Source organism: Neomonachus schauinslandi, chromosome 6 (assembly GCF_002201575.2).
Source record: "Neomonachus schauinslandi chromosome 6, ASM220157v2, whole genome shotgun sequence".
In the NCBI taxonomy this organism is placed as follows: domain Eukaryota; kingdom Metazoa; phylum Chordata; class Mammalia; order Carnivora; family Phocidae; genus Neomonachus; species Neomonachus schauinslandi.
Window position 1 is genome coordinate 25217578 of NC_058408.1, and position 13190 is coordinate 25230767.

Here is a 13190-nt window from a genome sequence, read left to right on the forward strand (position 1 = left end):
TCCATTTTCCAAAAGGCTATAACAATTCCCATTTTTAGAGGTAATGTGTAAAAATGTCCCTTTGCCCTCCCCTCCACCCCCAGGTGTTCTCTCACTAAATTTTCCTGTTTTTTTTTTTTTAAAGATTTTATTTATTTAAGAGAGAGCAGGAGCACAAGAAGGGGGAGAGGCAGAGGGAGAGAGAAAGGGAGAAGCAGATCCTCTGCTGAGCAGGGAGCCTAATGCGGGGCTCAATCCCAGGCCCCTGGGATCATGACCTGAGCTGAAGGCAGATGCTTAACCGACTGAGCCACCAACGTGTCCCTAAATTTACCTGTTTGTTGGATGAAAGTGGCATCTCATTTTTATTTCTCCAACTACAACTGAGTTTGATTACATTTTCCTGTTTAGAGGCCATCTGATTTTGTTCTTCTGTGACTTGTTTATTCATGTTCTTTTTGTCTTTTGGGTTGTTTTTTCTTACTGGTGTATAAACTTGCTTTGTAATACAGGTATCAACTCCTATCAGTCATCTGCCTTGAAAATTTCTAAATCTTGACTGTTTATGGGAGCTTTTTTTTTTTAAAGATTTTATTTATTTATTTGACAGAGACAGAGATAGTGAGAGCAGGAACACAAGCAGCGGGAGTGGGAGAGGGAGAGCAGGCTTCCCGCCGCCGAGGAGGGAGCCCGATGTGGGACTCGATCCAAGGACCCTGGGATCATGACCTGAGCCGAAGGCAGACGCTTAACAACTGAACCACCCAGGCGCCCCTATGGGAGCTTTTGCCATGCAAAATGTTCAATTTTTATTTAATTAAACCTATTTCTCTTTTCTTTTGGTGTTCCTCACTTGGTTAAGGTCTTCCCTACCCTAGATTATACATGTATGTAGTCCCCTAGATTTTTTTCTAAGATTTTTGTTCTTTTAAACTTTAATTTACCAGGGCACCTGGGTGGCTCAGTCGTTAAGCGCCTGCCTTCGGCTCGGGTCATGATCCGAGGGCCCTAGGATCGAGACCCTAATTGAGCTCCCTGCTCGGTGGGAAGCCTGTTTCTCCCTCTCCCATTCCCCCTGCTTGTGTTCCCTCTCTTGCTGTGTCTCTCTCTGTCAAATAAAATCTTAAAAAATAAGAAAAATAAAAACATTAATTTACCTGAAATTTATATGTAATATGAGAGGAATTATAACTTTTTCCTCCTTCCAGATGGTCACTTGTCATTCCCTATATGTTAAATAAATCCTCCACTAAATTGAAATGCCACCTTTATTATATATCAGCAGCCTTACAGTATATTTAGAATTTTTTTCACATTTGTCTTTATTCCATCTGGAATTATGTAAAATTTATTAATTTTTAGGGAAAACCATTAAGTTTTCCCATCCCAGAATGTAGATCGTCTTTTCATTTATTTAGATTTTATGACCTTACCTAAGATTTTATAGTTTTCTTCATACATGTCTGTCTTCTTTATTACCTTATTACTATTCCTTAAATATTTTATATGTTTGTAGCCATTCTGAATGGAATTTTTCCTTGTATTTCCATTTTTGGGTAGTAATTGCTAATGTAAAGAAAAGCTATTAATGTTTGAATATTTTTCTTGTAGTAAGCCACCTTACCCTATTTTCTTATTTTTTAAAAAAGTTTATTTTTAAGTAATCTCTGCACCCAACGTGGAGCTGGAACTCATGACCCTGAGATCAAGAGTTGCTCGCTCTTCTGACTCAGCTAGCCAGGAGCCCCTTCCCTATTTTATTATTAATTTAAATAGTTTTCTTATTAGAGTCTCTTGTGTTTTCTGGGTATTCAATGATGGCAAAAGAGAAACAGTTTTATCTCCTTATATTCAGTGGTTAAGCCAGTTATTTCATTTTCTTATTCCATTGACTGGAACCACCAGGATGGTATTAACTAATGATTTATCCCTTCCTAGTTGCTGATATTAATTGAAATGGTTTTAATATTTCACCTTTTGGAATGATAATTGTGTTTTTGATAGATTTTATCATTTATTGTAGTCCTCTCTTTCATTAGAAGTGATTATGGAGTTTTAGCAAATGTGTTTTCAGTATCTACTGATAGGGTCGTGTGGCCGTTACACAAACATTCTTGACTAAGGATGTACATTAGAGTGCATTGTGCCAGGCGCCTGGGTGGCTCAGTTGGTTAAGCGACTGCCTTCGGCTCAGGTCATGATCCTGGAGTCCTGGGATCGAGTCCCGCATGGGGCTCCCTGCTCAGCAGGGAGTCTGCTTCTCCCTCTGACCTTCCTCCTTCTCATGCTCTCTGTCTCTCATTCTCTCTCTCTCAAATAAATAAATAAAATCTTTAAAAAAAAAAAAAAGAATGCGTTGTGCCATGAAGCTGTTTAGAGTGCCCTTGCCATAACCCTGTTCCTTGTTTTTCCTGCTATATAGTCATGTCTTCTTACAAGGTACAATAACAAACTTCAGATGCTTTGTGTTTAGAATTTGGTTATAATTGTATATGCTGTTAGAAGTTACTTTGCAAGTCTGCAGAGTGTAAAAGTGAGAAACCATTTATGTTGAGAAAATTCTTTTCTTTTTTGTGTTGTCTCTGAGGGTTTGGTGTCAGTTATGTTGGCTTTATAAAACACTAGTGTTTTTTCTTTCTGCTCGGAATAGCTTGAATAACATAGTAATTATCTGCTGCTTGAGGTTAGGAGAAACTGCTCACAAAATCCTTATGGGTCTGCTCGCCCCCCCCCCCCCGCCCCACTTTGAATGGTATGTCTTTAATAACCTTTCAATGTGTTTTTTACTCATTGATCCAGTCAAGGATTTTTCTTCTGTAATCAGTTTTGGAAATGTGTGTTTTGCTATAGAAGCCACTCATGTTTTTTTTATCAAGTGTATTATGAAGTTAAATCTCTGACGAGGGTTTTATTTCTCCTTGGCATCCACATCTTTGGGCATCTTTTTTTTTCCCCCTGCATGGTGTTTAAAACCTAAGAAATCTAATTGTTACATAAAATGGTAGATGGTGGCAAGATGGAGAATATAAAAGTGATTTTGAGCATTCTCTGAGGAAAGGACCTTGCGTTCCTGTAATCCCGCTTAATAGCAGTCTTGCTCAGGCCCTCCAACAAAACTGCCTCGGATTAGCCTAGTCTTTCTTTCTTTCATTCTTTTTTTTATAGGTTTTATTTATTTGACAGAGAGAGACACAAAGAGGGAACACAAGCAGGGGGAGTGGGAGAGGGAGAAGCAGGCCTCCTGCTGAGCAGGGAGCCCGATGTAGGGCTTGATCCCAGGACCCCGGGATCATGACCTGAGCCGAAGGCAGATGCTTAACGACTGAGCCACCCAGGCGCTCTAGCTTAGTCTTTCTTATATGTCACTTTTTCTTTGTGCTCCTTAAACACCTTATTGTAATTCTGTTAACTAGGATGATCCACAAAAAAAGAAAAACCCACCCTAAAAACATAAGCCAGAAATACAAGGGGTAGTCTGTGTTGAGAGGTGATCATACATTAAAATGGTCCCTGGATTCTGGACTTGCTCAGAATCTTCTATGTGGATTTCCCTTATCTCACTCAACACAGCACGTCACACTCTGCTCCTTCCCCAGTACTTTATATTTTCAGGTTGTGTTTTTTGTTTGTTTTGTTTTTAATTTTTGATGAATGCTGTTTTTTTTTCTTTTTCTTTTTTGTTCCTCAACCATGTGAATATAGATCTGTCTTAACTGATTTGGAAAGATGTATAAGCTAAATTGCTAACAAAACAAGTCACACTGTATGTGTAATGTTTTATTTAAAAACACAACTATAGGGCGCCTGGGTGGCTCAATTGGTTAAGCGACTGCCTTTGGCTCAGGTCATGATCTCAGGGTCCTGGGATCGAGTCCCGCATCAGGCTCCTGGCTCAGCGGGGAGCCTGCTTCTCCCTCTGACCCTCTCCTCTCTCATGCTGTTTCTCTCTCGCTCGCTCTCTAATAAATAAATAAATAAAATCTTAAAAAAACCCCACAACTATAAATTAGAATGCTTATACAAATATATGCTTCTATATTTGCTTATACAAATAAGCATATAGAAACATATGGAAGCTTTTACCTTGGTGGTGGGTTGCAGGGAGGAAACGATCATTTGTTGATTACACATTTCTGTATTACATGTATTACTTCAGTAACTTGAGAACATTTCTTTCAAAAATCTCTCGATCTGGGGCACCTGGGTGGCTCAGTCGGTTGGGCTGGGCGTCTGCCTTCTGACCTGGTCGTGATCTCCTGGGCTCCCTGCTTGGTGGGGGGCCTGCTTCTCCCTCTGCCCCTCCCCCCCCAAACTCACTCTCTTGCGCTCTGTCTGAAATGAATAAATAAAATCTTTAAAAATAAAAAAATAAAACCTCTCTATCTGGTTTCAGCATTTCAGTTCATTCTTTCATAATTGAATGCAGTCAGCCACCTTAAATCTGGTTCACATTAGATACATCAGGATAATTTGGGGACATTTGCCTTTAGTTTCATCTTTCTTTTAGTGTTTTTTGTTGTAGGGCCGGTGTTTTTTTTTTGATTGGTTTTATTTTTATTTATTTTTTTTAAAGATCTTATTTGACAGAGAGAGAGCACAAGCAGGGGGAGTGGCAGGCAGAGGGAGAAGCAGGCTCCCTGCTGAGCAAAGGAGCCTGATGCAGAACTCTATTCCAGGACCCTGGGATCATGAACTGAGCCGAAGGCAGTTGCTTAACCAACTGAGCCACCAAGGCGCCCCTTGATTGGTTTTAATGTTTTCACTCTAGTTTTTCTTTTCTTTCTTCTTCTTTTTTTTAGTAATCCCTACACCCAACATGGGGCTCAAACTCATGACCCCAAGATCAGGAGTCGCATGCTCTTCCAGCTGAGCCAGCCAGATGCCTCCACTTTTTAGTTTTCAGTTAATTTTTATAAATTTTTTTTTTTTTTTTAAGCAGTAGACTTCTTTTTTAAAATGAAATCTGATTTGGGTGCCTTATGTGTGAAACAACTTTCATGGATCTGTAGTTCTCAATATAGTTTAAAAACCACTGTAGTACAATACTTAGGTAATGTTGTAAGTACATCCTGACAAAGACAGTGTTACTGCTGACAGAGGACACTTCTGAGAAGCAGGGGTAGCATCATGCCGTTATTTGCAGCTCGAGATGTTTGTCTCGTGTGAACACTGCATTTCATACAGGAAAAGCATTCAGGGGTGTTGGCCCCCAAATGTCGTTTGCTTAAGAAATTAATATAGAGAATTGCATCTTTAATCAACTACCAGACTATGTGACAGTATAAATGTCATTATTAGGAAGGAAATGGCACTGCTGGTTGGCTGGTGTTCATGAAGGTTTTAGAGAGTTCATCCGACTTAAGATAGTTTGACAGATTGGATATTTAAAAGTTTGTAATTCAAAATAACCAGCATAACCCCATTACCTGTTTACATAAATAACATTTTTTTTTGTGAAAAATAACTTTTCTAAAACAAAAATAGTGAGAAGAACATTGTTTCACGGTTTTACAAATTGTCCTTAATGCTTGCCTAAGTAGAAGTTGGCAGAATTCTTGCATCTACTTTTGCATGCACTCTGTTAAAATATCACTGGTGCTGTGGCCTCAGGAGAGCTCATCTGTAAACTTAGGAGATAGGAGAGTAAAGAGGCAGATGCCATCTTGGTATGATAATGAAAATAGGTGTGACCCCCTGGAGTCCCTGAGCCAGGCATCCACACTTTGCAAACCATTGCATCCACCATTCGAGAGCTGGAGGATTCCTGCTGTGTTGCAAATGCTCCATGAACTCTTTCTTTGCTTTGTTGCAGAGTCCTTTGGGCAGAATTATCCAGAGGTAAGAGTATAGTCTTTTTTTTTTTAAGAGTATAGTCTTATTGTGAATTTAGGAGTATGGTAACTTGCTAGCTTTTGTGTTTGAGCGGAAAAATGTTATTTGATTCCCCCCCCCCTGCCCATTTTCTTTGACTACAGAAGCTTTAAGTGCTATAATAAAGAACTCAGTGTTTAATTTTAAGGAGAGAGGAAATAGATAGGCAGTACTGGTGGGAAATCTCACCATCACCTTTTAATCTTAAGCAATTCATTTCCCAGTAAATTAAAAAAAGAAGGATTTTTTTTCCTTCTTTTCCTTCTTTTCCTTATCCTTCAATACTTTGAAGGATTTTTCACAAACAGTACCATCACCTATACGTAGATTTTTTTCTCTGTGTGCTTTTCTAGTTTCAATCAATGTTTTTGCATAGTAATAATATGTATGCTCTAAGTGTGCTTTACTTTTATAAATGCAAAAATATTTTGTAATATTTGAAATGTGTTTCAAGTGTAGCCATTATGGTGATTTTAAATAGCTTGATACGAATATAAAATAATGTATTTGACTTCCCTAATGTTGCACATACAGGTTGTTCTAGGGGTTTTGTTTTAAATTATTTTTCTTGGAGTAAATCCCAAGAACTATGATTATTGGGTCAGTAGGATGACTCTTTTCAATGAATCTTGTTATATTTTGCCTAATTGCCGTGCACAGTGGGTACAAAGTCATACTGGTAATGTAGGGATGTATCACATCTGTTTACAAATATTTCCTTATTTTGGCTAGTTTAATAGGTATAAGAACACACATAGAGTTTCTTTTGGTATACATCGTCATTTAAATTAAAAGAGAAGTGTCATAGGTGATAGAGAATCTTTAAGAAATAATTGGGTACCTGGTGGCATTGTCTATTTTCTTGTATTCATTTTAATTTTTAGGAAGCCGATGGAACTTTGGATTGTATCAGCATGGCCCTGACTTGCACCTTTAACAGGTGGGGCACGCTGCTTGCAGTTGGCTGTAATGATGGCCGAATTGTCATCTGGGATTTCTTGACAAGAGGCATTGCTAAAATAATTAGTGCGCACATCCATCCAGTTTGTTCTTTATGGTAAGGAATTTTAATATTAATGTGTTGAATATGAGTTGAATTAGGGGGATGAATGGTGACTGTGAAATTGCCAGTCTCATTGTACTAGATATTTTAATACTTAGCATTTTAAATGTTCAGTCACTAGTAGTACAATTTCTCATAGCATCTGTAGACCTTGAAAAAAAATGCTGTCCTTGGAATACCTTTGTGGGGGAGAAATTGAGTGTACTTGTGGATCTGTATCAGGCTCTGTCTGAGAATATTTCAGTACTGAAATGAGATATTTACAAAAGTTTGCAGCTGTAGTAGTATTTGTGATATTGACCTTTCATTTAGAATGGAAAGTCTTGATGAGGAGGGAAACTTGGAAGTCCTCTACTTCAGCTTTGTCCAGGTTCTTGAATTCCAGCAGTTTTAGTGATCGTAGGCATGTCTTTTCCTTTACTAAATTATAGTTAAGGCTTTCTGTCAAATAGATTGAGCTAAAATCTAGTGTAATATAAATTCCCATTGATTTCTTTCTTACTCTCTGGGACTACTGTGTTTGCTTTGGAAAGTTTTATTTTAGGGCAGCTCTTCTAAATGAACTTGGGGCCAAAAAAAGCACCTAATCAGATCTAGATTTTTTTTTTTTAAGATTTTATTTTATTTTATTTTTTTAGAGAGAGAGCAAGCAAGTGTGCACAAGCGAGCTGGGGGAAGGAAGAACAGAGGGGGAGGGAGAGGAACAAGCAGACTCCACACTGAGCATGAGTCCCATGTGCAGCTCAATCTCACAACCCTGAGATCAGGACCTGAGCCAAAATCAAGAGTAAGACGTCCAACTGACTGAACCACCCAGGCGCCCCGTAATCAGATCTAGATTTATGAAGCTTATTTCCTTTTGTGTAAGTGGAAATGGCAGCTATATTGTAAAGCACTGGATTGGGAGGAGGCCTGAATCCCAGTCTAGGTTTGGCTGCTAATGAACTAGCTTTGGCCAAAACGTGTCTGTAATATGCAAAATGAGAGTACCAACCACTCCCGCCTGTTAAAAATAATGCGTTTGTTTTTATTGTAAAATAATGCATAATCATTTAGAACCTTATGTAAAATATAGCAAAGCAAAAAGAAGTACTAGTATCTCCCATAGTCCCACCACCCAAGTATTCCTACTGTAAAGATTTTAGTATGTTTCTGTATATAGTTTTTAAAGAGCAGAATTTGGGGGTGCCTGGGTGGCTCAGTTGTTAAGCATCTGCCTTCAGCTCAGGTCATGATCCCGGGGTCTTGGGATTGAGCCCCTCATCGGGCTCTCTGCTCAGCGGGAAGCCTGCTTCTCCCTCTCCCACTCCCCCTGCTTGTGTTCCTTCTCTTGCTGTGTCTCTCTCTGTCAAATAAATAAATAAAATCTTTAAAAAAAAAAAAAAGGCAGAATTTGTAATCATGCTATGTTCTGTTTTATATTTTGCTTTTTTTCTCCCTAACACCGGACAGTTTCCTACTTGCATACCTCTAAAAACCTTTTTTATGGCTATATGTCTTCTCATGGATAAATTATAATTTATTTAACAGTTTTTTGCTAGTGTCTCTGTTACATGTTTAGTAAACGTCTTTGTGCATAAACCTTTTCACTTACACATTCATTCAGCAACGTTGAGCATGAATTATGTAGCAGGTGCAGGTACTGAAGCTTTATGGTTCCTATACAAGAACTGTGTTTGAGCTTTAGTGGAGGTGAAGGTGCAAAGGAAGAGATGATCCATGTCCTGGAGGAGAACAGTGGTCAGGAAAGGCTTCCTAGGCAAGATAATTTCTAACCTCAAACTTGTGAGATACAGGTGTTTGCCAGTTGTATTCCAAGCAAAGGACGCTGCCCAGGCAAAGGTCCATCAGCTTCAAACAAGCACAATAAGATGGGGAACCGCAGGTAGTTCAAGATAGCTGGATTGTGGTGTGGGAGGTGTGATAATGGCAAGAGCCAGTAAACGGAGATCCTTATGGAGGATGCTGTCTTACCATAGTATGAATTTGAACTTCCTCTTGTAGGTAACTGTGAAGCCATTAAGACATTGTAGGAAAGAAAGTGATATGATGAGCTTTTTATTTTTTAAAAAATCTCTGGGACAGCATGTGTTAAAGAGATTGAAGAAGAGAGAATGAAGATAAGGGAAGTGCAGAGATCTGGGCTAGAGATGATGAGCACAGTGGCAGCAAGACTGGGGCTGAGCGGCGGGGAGAGGGGAGAGGGCAGAAGTGAGAGTCCTGGTCATTAGTCAGATGAGGAGTCTGAGTGAAGTGCAGAAGTTAGGATGGTCCTTAGACTTCTGGTTTGCATGAAGATACGAATGTAAAATTGAGGGGGGAAATGTAAGTTTGAGATCATGGCTGTGTGTCTCCTGTTATTTTATTGCAAATATTTGTCTTATGAGTAGCTGCCCTGCGAGATGGTAAGTGCTGTGATTTATGAACCTTGTTTGCTGTTTTACGGCTATAATCCCAGTTTCTGGTTTTTGTGTTTGTTTTTTTTCCTGAGCTTCTAATTTTGTGCCTGCTTATGGAATTTGGAATTGTCAGGTATATTAATATTATGTTTTTTAGTGGGAGAGCCCCTTTTACTTTTCACTTGTTAATAATTTTGTTTTCAAAATTAGAGTCCCTTCTATTTTAACAGAAATACAGGCTTATTGTGGGGAAAAGAGAAAAGGATATTATAGTACAAAAGGGCTTAAAGAAAAAAAATGGAATGATAGCTAACATTCTGTTCTGTAGTCAGATTGCGCTGTAAGGCTTACAAGAACAGCAACGAAAGCTGTCCCTTGTTTCGCCCCGCTCCATTATGGTCTGGTCCCCTGTCTGCTTTCATTTTTTTGTCTGTTTCTTCTGATATTTATCTCCATATTTCTAAATAACATGTGTATGTTACTTTTTCTTGGTTTGTTAATTTCAGAAATTAGCCATGGACATACTGTTACACCGTATGCAAGTTTTAGCTCACCCTCTTACCCTCCTATCATTCACTGAAATGGGGTGGGTCACTGGCTTTTTTTTTGTGAATCCTAACAGAAGGGCATCTTCAGGCCTCTTTTTTTTTAGGTTCGCATTCTCTAGAAGGATCTTCTACTTGCCTTTCTGAGGGGTAAGCATGACTGCAAGTGTTCTAGAGCTGGTGGGAGAGAGGCACAAGAGTCCTTTCGTGTGCAGACTTGAACTTGATCCCTTTATATTCACTTCCTTATTTTACCCCTGCCTTCCTCTGCCCCTTGAGTCCCAAGTCTGGGAATACATTCATCTTGTCTCTGATACAAATAATTGTTAATGTTTTTTGAGCACTTGCTATGTGCCAGGCATTGGGATAGGAATTTTATATATACTGATCTTAATTCTGCCAACAGTCCTCTGCTGGTTAGGTAATATTACTGAGCCCATGTTATAGGGGAGGAAATTGAAGCTCAGAAGGATATATAACTTGCCCAAGATCACACAGCTAAAAGGGGTAATGTCCAGGCTTCAGCATAAGTCTGACTCTTGAGCCTATGTTCTTAACCATGGAGGTATACAGCCAACCAAGGTCCTCAGTAGCAACTCCTCTTTATTGTAAAATTTGGGTAAATACTGGTTTTGGGTTTCTCTGTCCCTTCTGTTTCTTTTTTTTATGTTTTAAATTTTATTTATTTTTGTCCCTTCTGTTTTTCATTTTTTCCCCTGCCTTCCTGTGGGTTTCTTGAACATTTTTTAGAATTCCACTTCATCTGCAGTAGTCCCCCGTACCTGTGGTTTCCCTTTTTGTGGTTTCAGTTACCTGTGGTCAACCACAGTTAGGAGCAGATGATTCTGACATGTCAGAAGGGCGGTAGTGGCCTCAGGCTGCATCACGATGCCTGTGTCCCTCCCTCCCTGTGCTTCCCGTCCTCACTTAGGCACTTGGTCATTTCACACCATCACAAGAGTGAGTATAGTAAGAGAATTTGAGAGAGACCTCATTCAGACAACTTTGATTACAGCATATTGTTAATTGTTCTGTTTTGTTATTGGTCGTTATTCTTTCACTGTGCCTAACTTATAAATGAAACTTTCTCATAGGTATGTTATGTACAGGAAAACAGTCTACATGGCATTCGATACTATTGGTGGTTCCAGGCATCCACTGGGGGGGTCTTAGTATCCCCCATAGATAAGAGAGAACTGTATAGTGTTTTTGAGGGTATTGGTATAACTTTTCGGTGGTTACTAGGTATTACATTGTGTACACCTAACTTACTACAGTCCACTGGTGTTGACATTTTACCAGTTCAAGTGAAGTGTAGAAACCGTACTTCCATTTACCCTTCTTTGTATATAATTGTCTTAAATATTTCTTCTATATATATTGAGACCCACATAAGACAGTGTTACAATTTTTGGTTCAAATGTCAAAACTAGAGGGAAAAAAACTGATCTTATTTACCTATATTTTTATTCTTTTTTTTTTCATTGTTCTTTTTCCCTCATGTTCTAAGATTCCTTCTTTTATCATTTCCTTTCCATTTAGAGAACTTCTTTGAATCATCCTTTTAGGGTAGATCTTCTGGCCAAGTATCTTTTTATTTTTTTTATTTAAAAAAATTTTTTTTTTAAAGATTTTATTTATTTATTTGAGACAGAGAGAATGAGAGACAGAGCATGAGAGGGAGGAGGGTCAGAGGGAGAAGCAGACTCCCCGCCGAGCAGGGAGCCCGATGCGGAACTCGATCCCGGGACTCCAGGATCATGACCTGAGCCGAAGGCAGTCGCTTAACCAACTGAGCCACCCAGGCGCCCCTGGCCAAATATCTTGATTTACCTTTTTGTTCCCTGAAGGATATTTTTGCTGATAATAGAATTTGGGTTGGCAGCTCTTTTTCTCTCAGCACTTGAGTGTGCCACTTCCTTCCATGCTTTCTGGTGAGAAATCTGCTGTCACATGAATTTTTTGTGTGTTTGCCTGTTTGTATTGTTTGTTTCCATAGGGTAAGATGTCCTTCCTCTCTTGCTGCTTTAAGGATTTTTTTTTCTTTGTCTTTAGGTTTCAGAGGTTTGTCTCTGTATCTTCGAAGTGGATTTCTTTGAGCTCACCCTGTTTGACGTTTGCTCAGCTTCTTGAATCTGTAGGTTTCATATCTTTTGCCAAGTTTGGGAAAATTTCAGCCATTATTCCTTCAATACTTGGAAGCCCCATTCTTTCTTCTCTTCTAGGACTCTGATGATGTGGATCTTAGATCTTTTATTATAGTCCCACAAGTCCCTGAGGTTCTGTTCATTTTTTTTAGTCTGTTTTTTCTCTTATTCCGATTGGATAACTATTACTCTGTTTTCCAGTTCACTGATTCTTTCCTCTTTTTTCTCCATTGGCTCCTGAACCCATCTGTTGGGTTTCTTATTTTAGTTGTGTGTTTCATTTCTAAAATTCAGGTCTTCTCTACATCTTTTATTTCTTTGCTGAGACTTTTTTTTTTTTCCTCATTTATTTCAAGCATGTTCATAATTGCTTATTGAAACATATTTATGATGACTGCATTAAAATCCTTGTCAGATAATTCTAACATCTATGTTATCTCACCGTTCGTATCTGTTGATTGTCTTTTCTCATTCAAGTTGAGATTTTTGTGTCCTTGGATTGATAGTTATTTTCAATTGAAACTTGGGCTTTTTGGGTATCCTAAGACTGTAGGGCTTATTTAAATCTTATGTTTTAACTGGCCTCCTTTGAGAGGAGAGAAGAGAGGGCACTATCTTGTTAATTGCCAGATGGGTTAGAAGTCCAGGCTTCTTACTTGGCATCATTATGCTAGGTGCGGTGGGAAGTTCAGGCTCCCCCCTGGCCTCCTGGTCTGATACCATGCTGGTGGGGAAGGATAGGAGTACCTTGTTCCTGTTCTTCATGTGGCCTCCACTAACACTCAGTGGGAGTCCTTATTACAGGCTGATGGCTATGGAAATCTGGCTGCCCCCTGAGCTTTCTCTGACACCAGTGCAGTGAGTGGAGAAGGGTACCTGGCTGTAACTAGGCAAGGGTGGAGGTCTAGATTCTATTTAGATTTTGTTGACTGGGATGGAGGTGGGGCTGCAGTTTTTTTCACCGTGGTTGCTGGAAGAGTCATTATTGCCTAAAAGTTTTCTGTCTCTCTGTGCTGTCCAGTCCTGGTCCTTTGGCTAGTGAAAGCAGCCTCTTCTTGAGGCTTTATTTGTGTGAGTGAGCCCATTGGTGTTACTGGGCTGTTGGCTTCTCCATCACTCAGTCTGGGATATATAAGGCAAAAAAGAAAATCCAAGGAACTTTCTATTGTGTCATTCCTCATATCCT

At 39.2% G+C, this 13190-nt stretch overlaps 1 protein-coding gene across 1 annotated transcript in view; it reads left to right on the plus strand.

Moving 5' to 3' along the window:
• The window catches only part of RBBP5 (RB binding protein 5, histone lysine methyltransferase complex subunit), a 38369-nt gene that overhangs the window by 6967 nt on the left and 18212 nt on the right, over nucleotides 1–13190 (plus strand). Inside the window, exons 2-3 of the mRNA XM_044916317.1 lie at nucleotides 5792–5817; nucleotides 6735–6907. Coding sequence (XP_044772252.1) covers nucleotides 5792–5817; nucleotides 6735–6907 — 199 coding nt within the window. The remainder of the gene's footprint in view (nucleotides 1–5791; nucleotides 5818–6734; nucleotides 6908–13190) is intronic.